This window comes from Apus apus, chromosome 1, assembly GCF_020740795.1.
Source record: "Apus apus isolate bApuApu2 chromosome 1, bApuApu2.pri.cur, whole genome shotgun sequence".
NCBI lineage: Eukaryota > Metazoa > Chordata > Aves > Apodiformes > Apodidae > Apus > Apus apus.
Window position 1 is genome coordinate 205,388,405 of NC_067282.1, and position 24,199 is coordinate 205,412,603.

At 47.7% G+C, this 24,199-nt stretch overlaps 1 protein-coding gene across 1 annotated transcript in view; it reads left to right on the forward strand.

Moving 5' to 3' along the window:
• The window catches only part of UBE2H (ubiquitin conjugating enzyme E2 H), a 49,987-nt gene that overhangs the window by 25,248 nt on the left and 540 nt on the right, over window positions 1-24,199 (forward strand). Inside the window, exons 2-6 of the mRNA XM_051625022.1 lie at window positions 6,176-6,252; window positions 6,944-7,018; window positions 18,976-19,015; window positions 19,936-19,988; window positions 23,883-24,152. Of these exons, the coding sequence (XP_051480982.1) occupies window positions 6,176-6,252; window positions 6,944-7,018; window positions 18,976-19,015; window positions 19,936-19,988; window positions 23,883-24,152 (515 nt within the window). The remainder of the gene's footprint in view (window positions 1-6,175; window positions 6,253-6,943; window positions 7,019-18,975; window positions 19,016-19,935; window positions 19,989-23,882; window positions 24,153-24,199) is intronic.

Sequence of the window (24,199 nt, forward strand, 5' to 3'; positions counted from 1 at the left end):
CAAAGAAACAATTTCCTATGAGCTCATGCCTGAACAATAGAGCCTTGATCTTGATAGGGGGCTGTGGATGTTACTGTAATGCTAATCCATGGCTTGGTTGGCCTTTGTGCTGCTGGCACATTTCAGGCACTATATAGGGAGTCTATAATCAGCTGCAGAAAAATTCCCTTCTGTCTCTCTCCTAGCAACCCCTTCTGAACTGATACTTGAAAATAAGCTTGCTTTCCATATCATCATCTAAATATTTTTGACACTTGCTGTCATTAAATTCTCTTGGGACTGAGATAATTTATCTTCAGGTCCTCGGGACTCCTTTCTAGCTTTTGTGGTCTTAAGGTAAAGCTTTTGAACTTCTTATCTGTTAGAAACCTGATACGTATCCAGATTCTGCTCTTTTCTCTTGGATTTTACACTGGCTGTATTTGACACAAAGTCCAATTAATATCCTGAGATGATAAGGAGATAAAAAGCAGCAGGACCAGAAGTCACCTGGACTAGTAGGAGCAACCTGAGGGTCTTGAAAGGGATTTGGTTCTATTTTCATGAAACATTTTAGCATGTGTGATGTGTTAAGAGGCTGGTTTGGTAGCTGTGTGATCCTGACCCTGCATACACATGGAATAACCCTGTGCCCTGCTGTGGAAACAAGGCAGACTGTACCAGTATGAACCACTGGATTCCCAGTAGAAATGTTAATCTTGATCCATTGATTGCTCTTTCTCTGTCTGTATGTCTGAATAATGAGAAGTGCTGTGAGAGACAGCATGGGCATTGAGGAATTCAGCTGCAGAGAAGAGACTGAAAAAACAAGGCGAGGGGTTTGTGGTCTTCCCTGTCAGTGCTGACTGGGTGTTTGGAGTCCTGAGCACTCACAGGAGTGGTTTCCATGTGGATTTACAGGAGCAGCTGATGAAAGAGGTGGATGGGAATCCTGGATTTGAACAGAGCTGTCCTGGGAGACGAGAGGGAAAGTCTGATGAGGAGAGGCTGAGGGAGCTGGGCTTGTTCAGCCTGGAGAAGAGGAGACTCAGGGGGGACCTTCTCACTCTCTACAACCCCCTGAAGGGAGGTTGGAGTCAGGGGGGGTCGGGCTCTTTTTCCAGGCAACCAGTGACAGGACCAGAGGGCCTGGCCTGAAGCTGCTCCAGGGGAGGGTTAGGTTGGATATCAGGAAGCACTTCCTCATGGAAAGGGTGATCAGACCTTGGAATGGGCTGCCCAGGGAAGTGGTGGAGGCACCATCCCTGGAGGTGCTCCAGGGGAGGGTTAGGTTGGATATCAGGAAGCACTTCCCCATGGAAAAGGGTGATCAGACCTTGGAATGGGCTGCCCAGGGAAGTGGTGGAGGCACCATCCCTGGAGGTGTTCAGGGACAGGCTGGAGGTGGCACTTGGTGCCCTGGTCTGGCTGATGTGGTGGTGTCAGGTCATTGTTTGGACTTGATGATCTCAGAGGTCTGTTCCAGCCTCAATAATTCTGGGATTCTGTGAAAGCTCAGGAGCTGCTGTGAACAGTCTGGTCACATTCATTATGGAAGTTTTGTTCCAAATGATTGATTCTCTTTCCCTGATTCTCTTTTCCTGGGGCTTCCTGAAGCTATACTTGGTTTGCTGGAAGACATGGAGAATTTCTTCCTGGGAGCTACTTGGGCTTGCTGCAGGATCTGGCACCAGGCCCTGGCTACCTTGGAATCCAGGAATAGGGAGGGATTCATTGTGCCCGAGGCACAACTGGGTTCCTTAACTCTTGTGGGTCTCCAAACTGGCAACTCTTTCTTGGATCTGAGGCAGCTGATTCATTGCTGGCCTGTTTGGAAGGGAATTCATTTGGGATTTGGTTGTAAGACTTTTGCCTCATGGAAAAAATCTGTCTGAGCTGAGAAAATAGTTGGGTCAGAGCCTGCGTGCTTCCCTTGGAGGTACGTTGCCCTCAGCTGTGGTGGGGCTTTCTCTGGGGACATGGTCCAGAGGGACAGTCCTCTGAATGTGTCTTCTGCAGCTCCCTCAGGCTTTCCCCTTGTGCTGCTCCAGGTTTCCCTGGTACAACTTTGTGGGTAGAGAAGCCTTCAGATTCTTGATCTTCTTGGAATCCCAACTTGTGCATTGAGTATTTCCTGAGGATCATGTATGCTGAGGGAATGGATCTGAAGACTTCCTGGAGATGGAAAGAGCTTGTAGGGTGTAAATGTTCTCTCTTCTGTAATGGCTCCATGCATTTCTGCTAATGCTCTCAATCATTTTCTAAGTGCAGTTTTGAGATTTCCAATTCTTGGATATTTCTGTCCTTCGAGAAGACTTGGCGGAGAGAAGAAGGGGAAGATGGGTCACCCTGCTTGTGTTAGGAGGTGGAGGCTCATGTGGAATTCACGTTGTGCTTAGGAAAGAGGGCTTCCCCAACCTCCTCAGTCCTGCTAATGCACTTCCAGAGATTTCCCCTGTGTTGATACTAGGGCTTTATTGCTGAAATTCCCTTTGGTTTCAGTCTGTCCCCAAACTCTTGTATCGTGTTAACAAACGATGCCATTGTTCTCAAATGCATCCACATCCCGCTACGTACCCCTTTTGTGAGCCTAACTCCCTGCTTTTTGGTAAGAATTTTAGGTCCTTGCTACAACAGGGAGAATAATCAAATATGGCACCACTTTGCTTACTAATAGTTTGTTGGACTTGGGAGCATTAGGACTGGGTTTGAGTGCAGAAAGCTCTGTTTTAATTTATGGGCGGTATTAAGTTGAGGACCCAAGTGCACAGAAGCTGCTGCAGCTGCTCAGGAGCTCGCTCTGAAGATCAGAGAGTTGTTATTTTTATTAAGAGGTACTTGATTTAGTCCTAAGTAAAACCATTTGTATTTAGCCTGACCCACAAAGCTGCTGTAAGTGTGAACATCCTACAGTATGAAACCTTTCACTCTCGGGCATCCTCATATACGGTGGGTTTGTGTAAGACCCGTTTCTCAACGTGGATTAGTTATCAGTGAGATCACAGAATCATAGATTGGCTTGGGTTGGAAGGGACCTCAAAGATCATCTAGTTCCAACTCCTTGCAAAAGGGACAACATCTGATAGGTTGCTCCAAGCCCCATCCAACCTGCCCTTCAACACTGCCAGGGATGGGGCAGCCACAGCTTCCCTGGGCAACCTGGGCCAGGCTCTCCCCACCCTCACAGCCCAGAATTTCTCCCTCACATTTCAGCTCCAGCTCCCTGTTCCAGCTGGAAACCCTTCCCCCTGCTCCCATCCCTCCCTGCCCTTGTCCCAAGCCCCTCCCCAGCTTTCCTGGAGCCCCTTCAGGCACTGGAAGGTGCTCTCAGGTCTCCTTGGAGCCTTCTCTTCTCCAGACTGAACACCCCAACTCTCCCAGCCTGTCCTCATAGGAGAGGTGCTCCAGCCCTCTCATAGTTTGAAAAATAACTTAGTTAAGCCTATATTTAAAATTTACTTTGAATGGTACTGGGTGACATGAAAAGATCTGGTGACAAATGTCCCTTAACATCAGGTCTGAAGCTGCAAAGCTGCTCTCAGCAAACCTGTAACTTTTCCCAGAGATGCCTGTTGGCTTTTAGCAGGGAAATCACTGCCACTTGGGGCAGTTCAGCATCGATCTGCCCTTTGTGAGCTGTTCTTGGGTGACTGCCAGGTGCAGGAGCTGCCTGCCATGGAACTCTAGGGCAGAGCAGCTTCTGCTGAACCAAGAAAACTCCTGAGCCAAAACAAACCACTGTCAACTTTTCTCCCTCCCCATGAGAGTGAGGGGAAGGAGGTTATTGTGTCCAAACCCTTTTGGAGCTGGCACTGTGGGAAAACTCAATCTGGGAGTCATTGTACTTGAGGAACTGTAATAAATCCTGATGGACCCTGCAGATGGGACTTGGATCCTGCATACGAGTGTGCACATGGATTGTTGGGATTGAATCAGCTCTTCTGGATACAGGAGCCTCTGCTCTGAAAGTAGTTTGTGTGATGCACCTTAAGCAGCCTCCACGGATCATAATGTGTGACTGGGGGTTCCACCTGAACTCAGAATTATTTGTCCCTGGTGGTAGGTTCCAGGCAGTTATATTCCTGGTGGGTCAGGAATATTTAAGGGAATGTCTGTGTGTGTGGCAAGGCGCATGGATGCAGGTTTGCTCGGTGCTGTGAAGATGGAAGGGGGTCAGTGTAACTGGTGCAAAGCAGAGAGAGCACCTGGGGAAAGGTTGTGCCTTGAAAGCAGAAAATCATTGGTATTGCAGTGAAGAATCTTGGTTGTAAAAGGGCACCTGGCTTCAGTTCTTCAGTGTTTCTGCCAAGCTTGCTGCTGAGGTGTTAAGGGTATAGAATCATAGAATGGTGAAGGTTGGAAGGGACCTTAAAAATCACCAAGTTCCAACCCCCCTGCCATGAGCAGGGAACCACTAGACCAGGCTGCACAAGCCTCATCCAACGTGGCCTTAAAAACCTCCAGGGATGGGGCATCAACAACCTCCCTGGGCAACCCATCCCAGTTCCTCACCACCCTTAGAGTGAAGAATTTCTTCCTAATCTCTCACCGCAATCTCCCCTCTCTCAGTTTAAAACCATCACCCCTTGTCCTATCACTGTCTTCTCTGATGAAAAGTCCCTCCCCAGCTTTCCTGGAGCCCCTTCAGGCACTGGAAGGTGCTCTCAGGTCTCCCTGGAGCCTTCTCTTCTCCATGATACTTATTCAGACATCCTTTGCTGTTGCCCCCTTCCCTCAAATAGGTGCAGCCTTTGTGGTGCAGAGCTGAAACAGGCTGAAGTTCAGGTGGGAACAAACCTTTGGTTTTCTCCTGCTCTTTTTTTCAGTACTTCTCTCATAATTCCTATTAAGATTATTGATTGGAAGTAATTGATGTAGGATATTTCCTGTGTGACGTGCTCTGGGTGATCCTGCTCTGTCAGGGGGGTTGAACTAGATGATCTTTCGAGGTCCCTTCCAACCCCTCAGATTGTGTGATTCTGTGATAGGATTCACAGTCCATTAATCCTGATTTATAGCAGAATTCTTCAGCCAGCTTGGGTGCTGGAACATCACAGTTAATTATCTTAACTGAGCCTGACTTGGAATAATGGTTTCTTGCCTTTCCATTTGTATTCCCTTCTTCCCAAAGTGCTTTGATTCTTTCCTTTTAACTGTTGAGAAATACAGTTGTTCTTTTTTCACTCTTAACATTGCCTTATGATCTTGCCCTTCTGCCACCTCTCTGAAGAAGTGGAGTTTTTTGGTCTTGCAAGTCAAATTAAGATGAGATTGTTGTAATTTGCATGGTAGCTGTGGGAGGCCATCTGACAGTGCCAAAGGCAGCCAAGGAGAATTGGATTCATCAGCTCTTGGATTTGTCAGAGCAGGGGCTGGGGAGAGTTCTGCTCCTCTCATCTGGGTAAGAGAGTAAACATTTCATGTGAGTGATTGGCAAGGGTGATGTTTTTGCTTTCTGGCTCGTTTTCTGAGCACTGGAGAGGAGAGAGGTTCTTTCACAGTCCTGGGCTCACCTCTGAGCCTTGTCCTGGGGTTCCTGTCTGTGGGGGCCATGAGGCTTTGAAGCTGTTGCTGCTTCTGGATTTTAGGTCCCTTCCAAAGCCCAAATATGGTTCATAGAATCACATGATGGTTTGGGTTGGAAGGGACCTCAAAGATCATCCAGTTCCAACCCCCCTGCCATGGGCAGGGACACCTCCCACCAGCCCAGGCTGCACCAAGCCCCATCCAACCTGCCCTTCAACACTGCCAGGGATGGGGCAGCTTCTCTGGGCAACCTGTGTCAGTGCCTCCCCACCCTCACAGAAAAGAATTTCCTCCTAATGTCCAGGTTCCGAAAAAATTGCTGATAGGGACACAACATTTTCTTGAGTGGGAGTTCCTGCACTGCAGGAGTAGATGGAAAACACTGAGCAGCTCCTGGGGGGAAGGGAGGCATCATCTCAAGGTTGTTCAGTGCAGGGGGAGGGATTCTTAAGTGTGTAGAATTGGCTTTTGCTAATGTAATTGTGGTGGTGCGGCCACTTAAATGTGTCAAGACTCTCAAATTGTATGTTGAATATTTGCATCTTTTGAATCATTGCATATTTTGAACATTTGGTTTTCAACTATTTAGTTTTACAGGCTTCTAGCAAGTATCTGAGTAAATTACTTTTGTTTCTTCAACTAAATGTTTTTCCTTTACTTGATGTATCAGTATTGAGAGCAAACACGAAGTCACAATCTTAGGAGGACTCAATGAATTTGTTGTGAAGTTTTATGGACCACAAGGAAGTAAGTATATGACCCAGCCCTCTGTAAAAACAAATGAGTGGCTCATGGTGGGGAACGGGGAAATGACACATTTTTCTGGAGCAGAAAAAAGGAGATGAGCAAACCTAAGTGGGGGTGAGAAATCAAAGGGTAGCAGTGTTTGAAGGCTGCTCTCTCAAGGGTGGGGAGAAGTACAATTGTGAGCATGAACACAGATGAACCACTTCCCTTGGAGCTGAGCAGAGCTGGATACCACCCTCAGACAACTAAGCCCTCTGCTGTGGCCTCCAGACCTGCTCTCTTTGGTCCTCAGCTTCTCTAGACCTGCCTCATTAGCTTTGCATCAGCCATCTGAATTTTTGCAGAGTTTGTAATTAAGATGACTTTCCTGGAGACTAGATCCCAAGTCAGGTCTCCCGTGTGCCCTAATTTAGTAACATCTCTCAAGGTAAGTAGATTGTTCTAAAGTCTCTGCTTTTAATAAGGCTCCTGTGTCTTTGTGCCAAGATCTTCTGCAGTATCAGTTAAAAACAGGTATTTCTTGCCAGGCAGCACAGGAAAAAGGCTTTTACTGTAGGAGGTTTGTTAGGAAATCTTACCCCCTGATGGATCTAAGAATTATTCCAGAGATGGATTTTGCTTAATGCTGTAGTTCTATTTATTCTCTCCTGAGTTATGACGTGTCTAACCCCTGCATTTCTTTTCATTGCAGCACCATATGAAGGTGGAGTTTGGAAAGTTAGAGTCGACCTTCCTGATAAATACCCTTTCAAATCCCCATCTATAGGTAACCAATAATCACTTTCAGTCAAAATGGTTTTACTGTTTGTGCAGATGAGATGTTCCTGCTCATGCAGTTGTTTCAGGTGAGGTTGCTCAGTGCTGTAGGAAGATCTTTACCTCAAATCTGCAGAATGCTTTTACTGTAGACTTGCAGATATCCAAGCAAAGAGGAAGCTTGGCCTTTTGGCCGAAGGGCTAGGAGCTGGAAATCTGGTTGGGTCACATGTTTTTGTGTTTGATGACCTCAGTCTCTCTGCTGTGTGCTTTTTTAAAATTATATATCCACTTGTGGGGAGGGTGCAGGATACCACAGTGAGTGCTGGAGCCTGTTTATGTAAAATGACTCATGTAGCATGGAGAGCAAAGACCACAGTGCATGCTCATGGTCTTGGGGTGAACCAAGCCATTGGGACCTCTTGTCCAGTAGTGGATGGAAGTGGAGGCAGGAGCTGAAATCTCTTGGACTAGATGATACATATGTGGAAAAACATAAAAACTGGGACCTGTCACTAGAAAAAAAATGGAGCTAGCCAGACTGGTTTGGCTTGTTTAACCTTCAGTATCAGGACATGTTCTTTAGAGCTGTATCCATCCTGTCCTTGCCCTTGGGTAACAGTGATCTAACTGATGGCTTCTGGTACCCAACTTCATTCCAGTCACTGTAGTTATCAATAAAATAGCCAATCCTGCTTGAAAAAACTGGAGCAGATGCACAAAGTTCCCACATCTCTTATTTTGGCTTATGAAGTAAGTGCTGGTAACTCTGACATGGCAGTTTGTCAGAAGGGTGTGCTTGTGGTTCAAGCCACGTGGAGGACTCTGAAGAATGGAGAAAACAGCCTGAGGAGAAGCGAGGTGGAAAGCTGACTGCATGGGTTGGAGGAGATATGTCCCTTCCAATATCAACATCCTGATTTGGAGTTGCTAAGTTTTGGCTGCTTTCTAAAAATAGACTCTTAGGCCTAAGAGTGCCATCTATTTCAGGTCTCTCTGTCTCTCTGGTTTGAGCAATAATCTGCCTAGTTCCAAAAGTGAACTGTGCCTTTTGGGAAAGAGCAATTCTGTTTCTGTGCTGTCTTGTACCTTCCTTTTTTGCCTGTTGAAACCTTAACTGAACCACAGAAATGTGCAGGCAGCTGAGTAACACTGCAGTAGTGCTGCAGCTATGCAAACCCTTTGCTCCTTCCTCTTGAGTCAGCTCTGAAACTTGCTTTATAAACCTCTTTAGGTTGGAGACTTGTTTACGAGATGAACTCTGTGTTACTTGATGCCTGTTGTTTTTCCCTCCCGAGGTTCTTCCAGTGTGTATCAGAAATCAAGGTTGCTGCCTTAAATCAAAACCAAACTTCCTAGTAGCCTGGGAAGCCACTACAGCTCAGTGTTCTTGTGTGTTCATAGTGGTGTTGATTTAGGCTCAGGTTTGCTGTCTGGAAGGTGGCAGGTTGGACCTTTTGGTGGTTCGGCTTGGAGGCCATTTAGTGCTGGTTGGGATGGGCAGGAATAAAAGGCAGTCTGGGAGGAGAGTTGGCCCAGCTGCATTTTCAGAGCTGACACCCCAAGGATGGCCCTTCTCCTTGTGACCTTGGGGAGGGTGGCTGTGGAGAGGGGGTTATTTTCTGCTCAAATTGCTTTGTCCCTTCTGTTGCATTTGCTGTCTTCCTTCAGTACAGCAGTCAGCTTGCTTGTATCTGCTGTGTGGCGACTGCCTTATTCTGGACTCATCACACCTTCCATCCTGCTTCCCTTGCCCTGTGAGTCTCTTTGAGTGGCTGAAAACCACTTCTTCCCTGGCTCAGCTCCTCAAAAGGCTGGCTCCTGCTCTAGGACCTGCCTTGTTGGCTGCCTCTTGGATGAGGGCTGCTGGAAGTGTAGGTGACCTCCTGGGAGAAGGCGTGAGCAGCTGAGCTTTCAGGTTGAATAAACAATCCATGTTAGACAAGAGCTGGCTTAGCAAAGCAGGGCTCAGCTCTGCTGCTGGGAGGTTAGAACTGGGGAGTGCTTGGACCCAGGGAAGCTCCCAACCAGCTGCAGGAAGAGGTTTGTTTTTCTTTGTCTGGTTCCCATTTCTGCTGCCCCAGCCCAGCTTATCAGGACAGCCAGGGCTGAGACGTCTCGGCCCCTTCCTCTGGGCCAGTCTGAGCTCTGTTCTCAGAGGCAAACTCGGTGTGTGGTGCCTGTTACCAGTGGTTTGGGTGTTCCACATGGCTCCAGAGCAATCATTCATCCCAGCTGAACCAGGAGCATTCACTAGATCCTGGCCTCTCCCAGTTCTGCCTGTTCCAGTGAGCACGGGTGTCCTAACCCAGCAGTCCTCAGCCAGCTGGAGCTCTGGATTACACAGAGGCAGGAATAAGTAGGGAAGAAATTTGCAGTGGCACTTTCTGATCTGTAAAGAGGTGGAAGTGAAGGATTTCAGAGATGATGGAGCCCATAAATGGACAGAAAGGTCATCTTGAGCGTGCATGTAGCTTGTTTGCAGCCTTTCAGTTCTCAGCACCATGTAGCTCCCACTGCAGGGATGACATGCAGAGTTCAAATCATCTGTGTAAGTTACTGCCTTGTATCAAGTATAGAATCCAGCAGTTCCTCTTCCTTTAACAAATTACACTTTTATGCTGAAGCTTAAAGCAAAAATGCTGTCCTTGCAGCTTTCCTTGTTCCTCTAGTACTGTAGGCTAAAATTTTCTTTCCATCTTAGAAAGTCTTAATGCAGCCCTGAACAAGACATGGGCTTTTTGCAGCAAATAACATGATGGCTTGAAGCGTGTCCACACATCCTAGAAAGCTGCTTCTGAAAAATGACTGCTAATAGTTGCTTTATAATCTGTTCAAATTGCTTTTATCCCAGCATGGCTCTGAGTACAAGGTACACAAAAACTTGGTGTTCTCCTCTGAAGTGTGACTGACAAAACCTGAGTAGAAAAGGTTTGTAAAAGTGGGTTTCAGAGTTGTCATCTGGAAAGGTGGGGACCTTAGGGTGAAGGCTTAGGGGGACCTTATCACCATGTTCCAGTACTTAAAGGGTGGCTACCAAGAAGATGGAGACTCCCTGTTGACAAGGAGTCACATGGAAAAGACAAGGGGTGGTGGGCAGAAGTTGCTCTTGGAGATTCCAGTTGGACACAAGAGGGAAATGTTTCCCCATGAGGACAGTCCAACATTGGAATAGTCTCCCAAGGGAAGTGGTGGATTCCCCCACATGGGACAGTTTGAAGTCTCAGCTGGACAGGGTGCTGAGCCACAGGGAGGAGATACATCAGTAAAATGTCCTTTGGGGCCAGGAAAAAGAGCAGCAGTTGCCACATGTGAGGACCAAGGTGGATGAGGAAGAATCCATTTGGTCTCTGGCCATGTCTGTTAAACCAATTCCCTGGTCACAGCTTGATTCTTAAACCTAAAATGAGTGCTGGGCCTCTTTGCCTTTGAGGGTCTCTGGCAGAAGCGTTCACTTGATGTGGTGGCTCTTCTCTTGCCAAATTGTTGCTCCCTTGTCCCATCCACAGCTGCCTCCTCAAATATGTGAGGCATTTATTTCCTGCCCTTCTCAAGTTGGTAATTATTGTAGTCTGGTGAGTGATGCCACCCCAGGGACAGTGCTGTCCTGATGATGCAGGTAATGCCTCTGTTTAAAGACCTAAAGCATCCTGGGGTGGTTTTCCTGCTGAAAAGAGCAGTTCCTGGGAGAACTTCCAGTATTTCATCATGTCCTGCAGTATATAAATACCTTTCTGGTATTTCTGGCATGGCCTGCTCCTTGTTTGGTCGTGGTCAGACAGGTCCCATATTGGTGCAGGATGAGCAAGAGCTAAAAAAATGTGCAATAAAAATGCAAATGCTCATCTGAGAAGAACATGACTCCAAACAGAGCCAGATGTAGGGCAGTCGTGTTGGCTCTGGGCTTGAGTGCTCCCACTGAGGTGAACTCACTTCACTCGTGATCCCTAAATATCCAGATCTTCAGGGTTGAAACAAACTTACTGAACTGGAGCAGTTGGTCAGAACAAAAGCAACTCCTGAAAACCCCCCAGTTGCTTTCTGAAGCCAGTGAGTGCTGCTGCTTTTAATGCTTTTTGTCAATTAATGTAAACACCCCTGCATGCTCAGGAGGACCCAGAGCACTCCCCTGCTAGATGTTTGGTTCCAGTTTTGCTTTCTCCCAGACAATATGTTTTGAGCTGTTTATGATTTCAGTAACCCTGCTTGGCACTGCTTTGCTTGCTTTTCCCTTCCCTCTGGGATTTGATATCTTCAGGGGAACTTTCTGCCTAGTTTGTTCCTGCTTTTTCAAAGGGGAGTTGTGAAGTACTTCAAGTACTGTTTTGAGCTCCCAAGTCACGAGAACACTGTGTGAATGTTGTATGTTTTTAATCAGGCCGTACGCCTGCCAAGAGCTGGAGATTAACTCCCTTTGATGCCATAAACAGGGGAGGAAGCTCAGAGTGTGAATGTCCTGCCCTGCTTAGATGAGAGGAGCAGCTGAAACGTGTGAACCTGGGAGCCTGAGCTCTTACCTGGGAGCACCGTTGCATTTATTTTATTACTAAAATCCACAGAAATATTAGGCCAGCACTGAAGTCACTCTGGTTTCTTAATAATCAAATGTCACGGCCACAAAGTTTGCCTACAGTATGCTCAGAGCCTCAATTGCTCAAATAACTCCTGTATATTTATACACAGTTCTTGTTTTCCTTCCATCTCTGGCCCAGTTATCTGCAGACACCTTGCATTTATATTTCACCTTTCTCCTAAGTGTTTTGCAAAACAAAATGCCTGGTATGTACACAAAACATACAGAAATGGGTCTGGATCCACAGTGAGGCACAGTGGCAGCCAGTACAGGAATGAAGCAGCATGTTTAGCCCCAGCCAGGGTTTGAACAGATCTCTCCTGCCCCGTGCTTAATTTTTTCTTTTGGACTGCAGCTGCTATTTTTACTTCCAGCTCCTCTCTGGGTTGCCTTACGTTTCACTACTTAGAATTTCATGAGTCACTTATCGCCTGTGACCGCTCAGATCTTGCTCTTCCCTCCGTGTCTTGATCCTGCTCCTGACTTGTAAGAGCTCTGGAAATGCTTGTTCTTTCAAATACTCTTGGCTTTGTCCAGGGGGGAAAGACAAGACACCCAAAGGTAACTGGTATCCCTGGCTCCTCTCTGGTCTGACGCACAGCCGTGCACCCTCCACGAATTCCCGGCTGCTGTGGGAGAATGGGAACAGGCTGACAAAATGGGGGAGGTGTTTTCAGCCTGGCTTGGCACAGATTCACTGCCTTCCGTGCCAGTCTCTGAAGCCTGGTGGGCATCAGGGGATGGTGCACCTAAGCAATGAGATGAAGAGATCCTGGGCAATCCGTGCTAGTTTTGGACCACTCTTGCCACACCGGTCATGTGGATTCTGCTTTTCCACGTCCAAGAAGGACCACTCAGCAGTTCACACTGAGCAGGAGGTCCAGGGTTTATAGCTCTGCCCCTGTTTTCCGTCAGCTCCTGCCATGTTTTTGTCCTCATCTTCCCCTTGTGAAGCTGCAGCAGGATTATTTGTGGTATTGTTTTGGAAAGCTACTAGAACTTGAGGATGGTAATATAAACTGTTCCACTTCTACTGTGAGCAGGCTGATGTTCCACAGCCCCTCCTGCCAGCACTGTGCAGTGAATGCTTCTGTGGTGAGGCACAAATACATATATATTTATTTATATTTGACTCAGTTGTCAGAGCTCTGAATGAGTTTCTAACCTCCAAATTTAATGAAGAAGAAACCTTTTCCCTTGCCAAGGAGAGCTGACTGACCTGAGAGCACTGGCTAAGCTGTGCACTTCTGTGGGGGGCAGATCCCTTCAAATGGGGAACTGCCACATGCTAAACCAGTTGTCCCAGTCTGCAGAGGGGAATGGGTGCTAAATTGGGGATGGGGGCAGAGTTCTTGCTCTCGTGCCCTCCGCCCCATCTCCTGCCATGGTTTCTCAACCTGTGCTGCATGGTGGGCTCGTGATCACTTACACGAGAAGGTAGCCCCTGAAATGAGTGCAGTCTGGGTTTTAAGATAAAAAAATACAAATAAATGCATGTTCCCTTGCAGGCTTTTGGGTATCTGGGGAGGATGAAGTAATAAACATTGTGTTTAGATGAATCTTACCTGGCTGTTTGGCAACACTGTGTGAGCACTTGGGAGATTTTTTTTCCATTAGGTGGGTTGTCCAGTGTTTAAAAAAAGCAGAGGAGAAGCACCACTCTTGACCTCTCTGTGCTGTACAGGACCTCTTGGGTGTCCTGGTCTCTGAATTCTACCCCAGCCTTGGGTGCTCACCCAAGCTCTGCTGGTTTGGTGTGGTATTTAAAACTCCGCATCCTGCTTCCAGGGAGGGATGGGACCACCTTCCCACCTCCCCAGCCAGGCAGTCTGAACAATTTCCTGACTTAATCTCTAATTAAAAAGAAAACTTTGAGGCTTGTCAGCCTTGCTGCACTGAGAAGTCAGGAGTGGTTCCACACCCTGGTCCTGTTGGCTGTTTGTTTGGCACCGTGGTGGTGGCACACGGGTAGGAATCTGCTGTCACAGTTGTTCAAGTAGAGGAGTGTCCAGCTGGCCTTATTTTTGTGAGCAAAGAGAGTGGGCAAGCAGTAGCAAGTTTGGGATGGGGAAGTGGATATAAACCAGCTCTGCTCTGGCACGTTCCCCAGTGCTGGTGGGAAGTCCTCTGGAAGTTCTCCCTGGTGTGGTGGGGCTGTGCAGCTGCCTCCCTGCTGAGCAAGAAGAGGCAAAGCCAGGAGGCTGGGTGTGCTGGCACGCTGCTTTTCCTCCTTCCCAGGTGCTTCCACAGGGCTAGCAGCTCCAGCATCTCTTTGCAGGAAGAAAAAGTCTCTTTTGGAAGGTTCTCACCTAACCTGCCAGCTGAGCTGGCTGTACTTTAAGCTCAGATAAGCAAGGGGCCACCTTCTGAAGCACCACGTGTTGGATTGCAGCCGGTTCCTGACTTGGAGGAGAAGAACCAAGGAGTGCAGAAGGTTTGCTGCTGCTGCAGGATAGCACTGTGCAGCTGGAGCTTTGGAGAGAGCAAGGATGCAGCTCTTTATTTCCAGCCCAGGTTTCTCATCCCTCTTATTATCCCTTGGAGAAGAGAAGGCTCCAGGGAGACCTTAGAGCACCTTCCAGTGCCTGAAGGGCCCCAGGAAAGCTGGGGAGGGACTTGGGACAAGGGCAGGGAGGGATGGGAGCAGGGGGAAGGGTTTCCAGCTGGCAGAGGGAGCCGGAGCTGAGATGTGAGGGAGAAATTCTGGGCTGTGAGGGTGGGGAGAGCCTGGCCCAGGTTGCCCAGGGAAGCTGTGGCTGCCCCTTCCTTGGCAGTGTTGAAGGGCAGGTTGGATGGGGCTTGGAGCAGCCTGGAATGGTGGGAGGTGTCCCTGCCCATGGCAGGGGGGTTGGAACTGGATGATCTCTAAGGTCCCTTCCCACCCAAAAACCATTCCATCATTCTATGGAGGCTGTACCAGAGTAGGAGACCCTTTCTAAAAACAGTCCAGCCTGTAGGTGAAGGGATAGGGGAGCAAACAATGTGGAACAACCTCTTGGAGGAGCTTTCTGCCTAATGGCTCTACAGGATTAGAGGTGCCGTGGGAGTCCTCTGTGTTCCTGATGTCATCCAGGTCTTTGGCCTTTTGGTGGAGAGCTTGCTGTCAGAGCAGCTCATGACAGGACATTGGTTAAGATGGTGCCTTCCAGCTGTGTCCTTCAGTCTGGAGCTGTTCAAGACAGATGTTGACATCAATGTAAGTCGGAAAATCCTCCCTGATTATCCACTGTGGTTTTGTTCTCCTGGAGAGTGTGTTCAGCTGTTGTCCAGCCATGATGTGTGATCCTCTGGGTGACCCGTTTGGACCCACCTATGAGTCAGTGCCCTGGATGCTCAGCCCCATCCACAGTTGGTGTGGAGCACCATGAGAGAACTTCATTTCATGCTGGAATACATCCAGCTGCTGGAGCTCTATCAATGTTCTTGTGTTTGCAGCACCAGGGAAGACTGAGAGCCTTTCAGTTAGCTGATTTTTAATTTAAAAATGTGTTTCTCTTCAAAGATCTTTGTCAACCCAAGGAGTGATTACTCCAGGGCAACTGCTGAAGTACCAGTGGTTTTGAAGGTCAGCATCTGCATATTGGTCTTGGTGTCTTCCAGTATCAGAACAGATGTGTCCCTTTCTGTTGTGTAGCTCCTTGGTGGATGTGGAAATTTTTCTTGTTGTCACCCAAAAGTCCATACAGGTTTTATACAGTCCTGGAGCTTAGTGTCTCTGTGAGGAAAGGATGGACTGCAGCTGCTCTGCTGCTCAGGTTCCTCCTAAGCATTGGCTTTTCCAGAGTTCAGTGTGAATATTCTTTTTAAACTGTTAATTGAAGCAGTCACAGCCAGTCCAGGACACAGAATCACAACTGCTCAGCCTGTGATTTTGGCTTCATGCTCCAGGCCGTGGTGAGAACCCAAAATCAAGAGCCTGTCCCTTGGTGTACTCTTCATGGAGCACTCACCTGGAGTTCAGCATGGGATATTTAGCAGTCTGCTGTATTCAGGACCATGGCAATAAACCTGCCCCAGTGTTTATGCTGGGTTGGGAGGTTTTTTTTACTCCCAGATTCCTCTTTCATTTGGAATTTCATTTTTACATGGATGTTTACACTTGCTTTGTCTTTTATATTTGTAAAAATAAATACAGAGCAAGTCAGTGTTATTGGAGCAACATTCATGCTTTATCACTGCAGGTGACTTTACATTTCACATAGAGGAGGAGATAATAGTTTGAGCTATTTCGAGGTCCAGGAAAAGGAAAAATATGAACAGAACTGCTCTTGGCCTGGGCAGTTTGTAGGAGAACAAGACTGGGGAGACCTTGGAGAGCTGCAAGAAGATGTAGCAACAACCTAGGAAGTGAGGAGTGTGGGGAGAGGATGTTTGTGTCCTTTCTTGAAGAACAACTGTTTCATTTGCAAAGTTTGAGACCAAGGACAGTGGGAAAGAAGGGATTGTTCCTGGCCTGGGTGAAGGCAAAAGTGTCAGAGAAGAATTAAAAATCTCCAGCACAGGAGCTACTGGAACAGGCAACCTAGTCTCATCTCCCTGCATGTTGAGTGAAGCTTAAATGCTAAGCTATGTGAAGGAAGAGTTGACCAAAATCTCACAGGTGGGTTTGCAGCTCAGCCTGCTCCAACCAGCTGCAGGTGGCTGTGATAGAATCATAGAATGGTGAAGGTTGGAAGGGACCTTAAAGATCATGAGGTTCCAGCCTCCCTGCTGGGACACCTCCTACTAGACCAGGCTGCACAAGCCTCATCCAACCTGGCCTTGAACACTTCCAGGGATGGGGCAGCCACAGCTTCCCTGGGCAACCTGGGCCAGGCTCTCCCCACCCTCACAGCCCAGAATTTCTCCCTCACATCTCAGCTCCAGCTCCCTCTGCCAGCTGGAAACCCTTCCCCCTGCTCCCATCCCTCCCTGCCCTTGTCCCAAGCCCCTCCCCAGCTTTCCTGGAGCCCCTTCAGGCACTGGAAGGTGCTCTCAGGTCTCCCTGGAGCCTTCTCTTCTCCAGGCTGAACACTCCAGCTCTCCCAGCCTGTCTCCAGAGCAGAGCTGCTCCAACCCTCCCAGCATCTCCAGGGCCTTCTCTGGCCTCTCTCCAACAGCTCCACAGCTCTCTTGTGCTGAGGGCTCCAGAGCTGGACACAGTACTCCAGGTAGAAGGTTCTAGAAGATAGGTAAGATGATCAGAAAACCAGACTGAGAGAAGGCAGAGGAATGGCTGTGTCTGGCTGTGCTGAGGAGAGCCCGTCTGTGTCCCAGATACCAGAACAAAGAGTGTTTAATTCAGCAAGTCTGCACATAACCATCCTATTCTTGTTACCTGGTGTCTTCCCCAGTCCTCTCTTCTGTTCTGCTTCACCAGAAAATTAACTTCCTTTTCCCCCACCTCAGAGAAGGGCAGGATTTAGGATCAGGATCAGTGCTGGAGCTCTCCAGCGCCGGCATAATGGGTCTGTGACCTGATTTAAACTCCCGAGAGCTGCCATAATGTAAATATTTGATGGAACTCCAGCTTCCCTTTTGAAGTCTGCTGCAGTTCTTCAAGCTAACTGATGGCAAGGTGTTCCTGAAAGACACTTGTTAGTGTGGAATTGTTTATGCAGATCTCAGGGATTCTTTTAGAGGTTGTTCTGGCTTCGGGCAGCGCTTCAGCCTCGCGTCGTATTTATGCAAAATCTGAGTGGTACAAGTAAACATGAAATTATATTTGTGTCATAATACACGGAAGGAAAGGGAGTTAAATCCGTATGTCAGCTCTTATGCCAGATGGGAAGCATGCTGTCACTCAGATTGTCATCACTCCGGGTTTGGGCAGAGCTGGTACATCAGCAGGGCTGCAGTGTCTCTCGCCTGGAGTGGCTGGATCCAGGTGGTGAAGGTAGGGACCTTCCTGAGCAACAAACAGTGACTGCTCTGGTGGTTTTAGTGCTGGAAGGAGCTTTTGAGATGGATCGAGTCAATATCCCAGACCTAAATTTCTTACCCATTTTCATAAACCTGGGTCTTTGCCAGATGAAATAGTTGCTAAAGTAGATTTCTGCTTAGTGCAGAAAGGCCTCAGGTGGGCAGTGCTTGTAGGGCTTTCCAGGCTGTGGGATGGTGCTGCAATAGAGGAGAGAAGGTTTGATTGTAATTCTGGAAATAAAAAAACCCCAAATAATCAGTGTTGGGATGTGGAAGCAGCTTAACCTGGTACAGGAACAAGGATTGCACAGCCTGTCTGGGCAGAGCCCGGACAATCCAGCCAAGCCAGCAGAAGTATGGAGGAGACTTGATCCATTTGACAGTGGAGGAACTGGGAAATCCAGGTTTCTATCCCTGCTTTGTGTCCAGGCTTCACTGGGGATGTGTCCCACACCTGGGTATTTGGGTTCCTCCTGTTGAAAGGGACGGGTTTGGAAGCTGGGTTCTGCATCCACTCCCAACCATCTTCTGAAACACTGAACTTTGCTTTTGGGGTGGATGTGCTTTACTTCTGCACGGGCTGTGGTGCCAAGCGTGGTGTGTTACAATGCCTTTCATCTCTTTGTTTTGTAAACTCTGTCTGTGGGGGAAGAGGGGAGTGTTTTGGAGGTGCCATCTGTCTTGAACTCAAGGTTAAAGTTGGCAGCTGGAGGTCACAGCTCACCTCCAGCTGCCGCTCTCACATGCAGTCTTTAAAGTGTGAGGCATCTTCTACTATGATGTTTTAAGTCTTGAAACCAGAGGATTTTTTTTTTTTTTCTTAAACAATTTAATGTGCATGCTGGAAAGAGAAGAAAGAAGTCATTATCAAATCTAGGAGTTTGAAATGAAGATAAACCCATGGCGAGCTGCTCGTTCTAAGCCTTGCATCTGAGCTGTTGTCATTCCTAGGAGACCAGAGGGACCAACTGAGGGAATTAATTGCTGTATTGGTGCAAAATTTGAAGTTGTTGGCTCTTTGCACCAGTCTCTGCCTTTGAATGGTTACCAGGTGGAGACTGATGTTGCAGCTTCAAGTTCATAGAAAATCGTTGTCAGGAGACATTACAAAAATTTCATCTTCGGGCAGATGCTGAGCTGAAGTTTCGTGTTGTCTGTTCAGAAGATCCTTTGCAGCTTTTAAAAAAATGCTTCATCAGATGTGGGTGCTTGGTTGTGCTGATGAGCAGTTCTTTTCAAGATAATACTGAACCACAGAAGCTTTGTGGTGTGGTTGCACCGTAAGCAAGAGGGGTGTGCTGAATGTTGAGGGAATGGACAAGGACCCAAGGGTCAGGAGGTTGCCTGACTATTTTAAAGGTGTAGATAGCTAAGGCTGTGTTTTCTTTGAAACTAGTCAGATGAGTCCTTGCTCAGTAAATTCCAGACTTCTCTTATTAAAAAAAAAGTATCTTTGGTTGTTTTCTGCTATTTACTAGTGTCTCTCTTTGCAGGATTCATGAATAAAATTTTCCATCCCAACATTGACGAAGCGTAAGTAAATCCCTAGTGTGTGTGTGGGGGGGGGTTTTCTAAGGAGTTTGCCTAATTGTAACTGTGTTTTGGCTTTGCAATCATGTGCTGAGGAGTTGAGTAATGTTTTCATCAATCGAAGAGTCCCGAGTGGAGGATTTGATAGAAGTAGATGTTGTCTCAAGTGAACTTTCAGGAGTGGGTCAGGCAAGAGTAGACCTGCATGCTGCAGACTCTCTTGCAGATGTGGTCTTTGGAGAATCATGGAGTCATTTTGGTTGGAAAAGACCTTCAAGATCATCCAGTCCAACCATTAACCCAGCCCTGCCGAGGCCACCCCTGCCCCATGTCCCTCAGCACCATCTCCAGGGCTTGGAAACCCCCCCAGGGATGGGGACTCCCCCCCTGCCCTGGGCAGCCTGGGCCAGGCCCTGACAGCTCTTTTGGTGAAGAAATTTCTCCTAATACCCAATCTAAAACTCCCCTGGAACAACTTCTGTTACAACATACTTCATTTACAGAAAATTCAAGGTGGCCAGTCCCCCTCCTCATTGACACTGTCATGCTGGCTTTCTAGAAACAAAGAGCTGCCTCAGCTAAGCCAGAGCTCCCTCATGAGCTGGAGTTAGTCTGTACTGAAATTCTTCAAAACATAAGATGTTTTGCCACTTTCATTTTTCAGTTAAGGTTGTGAAGGGGAGCAACCTGTGCTAATGTGTCCAGCAGAGCCCCACGTGGACCAGCTCATTCAGTAATGGCCCCAATTTACTTTCTTTTGTGCAGAGTAATGAGATTCATGTCATTAAAGGCTGCCCAAGAGAGGGGTAAATCAGTGTACCTGCAGCAGTGGGGCAGGGGAAGGAAGGGGGTAGATTATATTAAATCCCCACAGTATTCTGGAGTGTGACAGTGTTTAATTCCATCCATTTCATATGTTTCAGGTCAGGAACTGTATGTCTAGATGTAATCAATCAGACTTGGACAGCTCTCTACGGTGAGTTTGGTGTTTCACTGAAACCTGGTTGTGTGAACATCCATGTTTGCTGGAGACAGATGATCTCAGGACAACTTTTGGGGTGGTTTTTGGTTTTTTACTAAAGTTTTTGACTCCTCACTGAGCCAAGGCCACTTGAAAAAAAACGAGAATTTCTTGTGAAAATGCTTTTGTAACTTGTTTTTGTGTCCAAGAGGTGAAAATGTTCCATAAGCCTCACAAAGGATCACTTAATTCATTGCTTTGGTATCATCTGGCAGCTGCAAATCAGTACCCTGCAAGGGAGAAGTATCTGGAGTGAACCCTGGTTCCATCCATCCCATCCACATTCCACACGTGAATTTGAGATGGTTTGCTTTGTGCACAACAAGGCTGTGATCCCACTTCTGCAGAAGGTGGCATCAGAAGTGGTTCCTCTTTGTCAGGACAGCATCATTTTACTGCAAGCTGGGAGGTGGTGGAGCAGCTGCTGACTGCACTGCTTGCTGCACAGTGCCTTGGGTTTCCCAGGAGGTTGTTTCTGGATATAATTCTCCTTTTAAGTTACATCAAGAGATCAGCTGGTTGCTGAAGACCTGTGAAAATGGCATTTAGGGAAAGCTGAAGTTGGTACAAGAAATACAGTTGAGTGTCTAGTCTAGTCTGGCTGCTAATGTTAACTTCTTCAGATGTTCCAGTCATGTTTTGTGGAAGAGCATCCAGGGGAACGTGCACATCAAATCCTTCCCCTGCCATAAAAACCTGATTTTACCTGTATAAGTTGAAGATTTGAAGCAGTTGCTAGAGACACCAGCTCCTTTGCCTTCCTCACAAGCACAATTTGTAAGGAAATACCAGACTTGGTGAATCCAGGGTGGGAAATCACTATAGCAACTTGTTGAACTTCACTCCTCATCCAAATACCTGAAGTCCTCATGTAGCAGTTGCTTGGTATCCACTTCACGTGGTCTTGTTGTGAGAGAGATCAGCTTGACTGTGACCCAGGTGGAGCTGCTAATGGAGGAAGAGGATGTTCTTGAGTTCCTGGGAGGATCAGCTGCGAGGTGGAGGAATTAAAGGGGTGTTGGCAAACCAAGCCTTCTGCTGGGGATGATCCAGCAGCAGGATCCAGCAGCGTGTACCCCTGTCCCAACCCTTCAGTGCCATCTGCAGATCCTGGGGATGGCTGGACAACTGGAAAATCACTCCAGTTTAATTTTGGTGCTCCAGCAGTCTGGGTTCTGCTTTGAAAGCCAGGCATGGACAGCCTAACCCCGTTGTGCAGCACAGCCAGAGTGGGGTTTCTGCACTATTTTGAAAGAACTTCAGAAGAAGATTTTCTCTGAGAGGTCTCCTGATGAGTCCTGCTGTATTTTTGTCATCATTATTTCTTGTAAAGGTACAAAAAACAACTTCAGTATTTACTGTACTCGGCATGTATTAATATCAGCAAGCATGCAAAAAACTTCTTCCTTTTTCCTTGTGGTGTCCACGATAGGTGTGAGGCAACTTGGAGGTCTCAGGGGTGTCTTCTGTACAGAGCAGCTTCCACAGTAACTGGTGAAACTGGAAAGTGCATCGTTTGACAGTGGCTCCTTTCTGAACATGCCATGAGAAGGGGGAAATAATATTCCCCAGTGTTTTTTGGAGTGTCACCCCTTTAAAACAGAGCACTCCTGTGCTGGCAGAGAAAATGGGTCAGATAAGTCCAGAAGCAACCAAGGTGGAAGAGACCCAGAACAGCTACCAATAAATTCCTGAGGACCTCGTGGTTTTAAATTCCCTAGTGAAGTATCAAGTCCTTAGTGCTCTGGTTGGGCTTCCCACACATGTTCAACTAGTTAAAACCAATGCAGCTTTTGGGGAATTGAAAGAAGGGGGAAATGACTGGGATCTCCTAAAGCAACAGAAGAATCCTTGCAGTGTCCTGTGAGCCTTGGTGGCCTTCCAGGGCTCTGCTTGCTCAGCCTACGTGGAGTTTAATTGTTTAACAGCCACAAAGAAATACTTGATGTAAGGCTGCTCCGTGCAGACTTGACCCAACTTCTTGCTGTTAGTGTCTGAAACCAGTCCCTGGGAGGAGAATTAATTGGTTTACCAAGGAGAAGCCACTACCATGGCAAGAAGTATTCTTCCAAAGGATCCTCCCTGGGTTTTGTGATCCTTTTTTGGGTTAGGATCCATCTTCCAGTTGCTTTGTGCTTATCCTAGGAGCATCTGGTGGCATGTGGCTGCTCAGCATGCCAGCCGTGGCAAGCTTGGTCAAGGTGCCATAGTAGAAAGACATTTCTGTAGTAGAAACAGATTTTTATAGTAGATTGAAGAGATGTAAATCCCTTTTAATAGATAAGGACTTCAAGATAAAACCACCTGATTTCTTAGTGGTGTCCCTGCTTAGCACAGACCAGCCAATCACTCTGTACCAATCCATGTCGTGACTTTTTGCAATTGAGTGATGCAATGTCTTGTTTTCCATGTCATCTTGGCTCAGTGAGGAGTCTGTAAGGAACCCTGTGTTCCTGGGTGTGTAAAACCATGGCCTGTCCTCCTGCCCAGCAGGGCTTGTGCTGAGCAGGTGACTGAAGCAGTCACAGCACAGGGTCTGTCCATCGGGGCCGTGTTGATGCGGGAGGAACGAACTGACAACCTCAAGTCTCCTTTGATCCTCCTGAGCAAGATCTGAAAGCATATATTGAAAGCACACCTGTTGGTAGGTCTGCAGAGGTGCTACCATGGGGCAGAAGGGATGACCTGCCTGGACCTGCTGCTCTTCTGAAGCTGGTTGTTTGCTGGCCCTGGAGTTAGAGCTGGTTTTCTGTGGCTGCAGGCCAGAGCAACCATTTGCACCTGGAGATCTCTCCCCCTACCTGCCCACCCATTTTGATGACTCTTTTAGAAAATTAAGGGCTCTGAGGTCCCTGTGTCAGATCTAGTTGAATTTAGCCCGTGAGGCTCAGTGGTGGCTGAGCTCACCCAGCCTTGTTCCTGTAGGAGGCAGGTTGAGGTGGTTCACTGCTCACGTGGTGGATCCTTGGGAGTGTTGGGCTTCCCTCCTGACAGCTCCAGTTGGATCCATGCTGGAGGGAACTGGTGATGCTCATCCACAGGCAGGACTTGTCTGCCTTTTAGTTGGGGAGGAAGGGGGAATCCTGATGGAGGATGTGTTGAATATTCACCAACAAAACCCGACAGCAAACCCTGGGTCACAAATGCTGGTCTGCCTGTATGAGCAGCTCTCTCTAAAGCAAAACCTGGCCCACAGCCCTGCTCTGGGGGGTTCATCTCTGCTCTCCGTGGGTGTGCGTGGTCCTTCCAAACCCCTGAGGAGAAATGGTGACACAGGGCTTGTTTCTGAACACCCCCACCCCTGGAGGGTGGGACTTGCTTTAGGGATGTGGGAAGAGGGTTTCGTGTCTCCACAATTACTCATCAGCACCAGGAGCATGTTTCCTGTTGTGGATTATTTGGTGACAGATGCCAACTGGCACCAAGGTGTTAATGTGAGCTCTTCACATTCTGCAAATTGTTTTGAGTTGGAGGAGGAACTTCTTGGTTGCTCTTTCTATTAACACAGTCATCTCAAGTGCTCTGGAAGATGCTTTGTGCTTGACAATTTAGTCATGGAGCACAAGGCATTTAAAGGTGGTAATAAAAAGGAGGCAAAAGTAGGAGAAGGATTTTGTGAGGGGTGAAGCACAGTGCTCTGTTTTTTTCTTATTTTCCTCTGTTGATTTTTTAAGCCAGGGCTGAGCCTCAATGGGAACCAAGGCAATTGGTTCCTTTATTTTAACTTCCGCTCAGGTTTTCAGTGCCCTTGAAGCTTGGTGCTGCTGTTTCAGTGCTGGTGCTTTCAGGGTGATTAATCTGACTGATTCTGGGTCTGTGGACATGAACAACTGTGTCTTTCACTTGCAGATCTCACCAATATATTTGAATCGTTCCTGCCCCAGCTGCTGGCCTATCCTAACCCCATAGATCCTCTAAATGGTGACGCTGCAGCCATGTACCTGCACCGACCAGAGGAGTACAAACAGAAAATTAAAGGTAAGAGAGTAAAGAACATAGAATCACAGAAGGGTTTGGCTTGGAAGGGACCTGACCATCTAGTCCCAACCCCCCTGCATGGGCAGGGACACCTCCCACCATTCCAGGCTGCTCCAAGCCCCATCCAACCTGCCCTTCAACACTGCCAGGGATGGGGCAGCCACAGCTTCCCTGGGCAACCTGGGCCA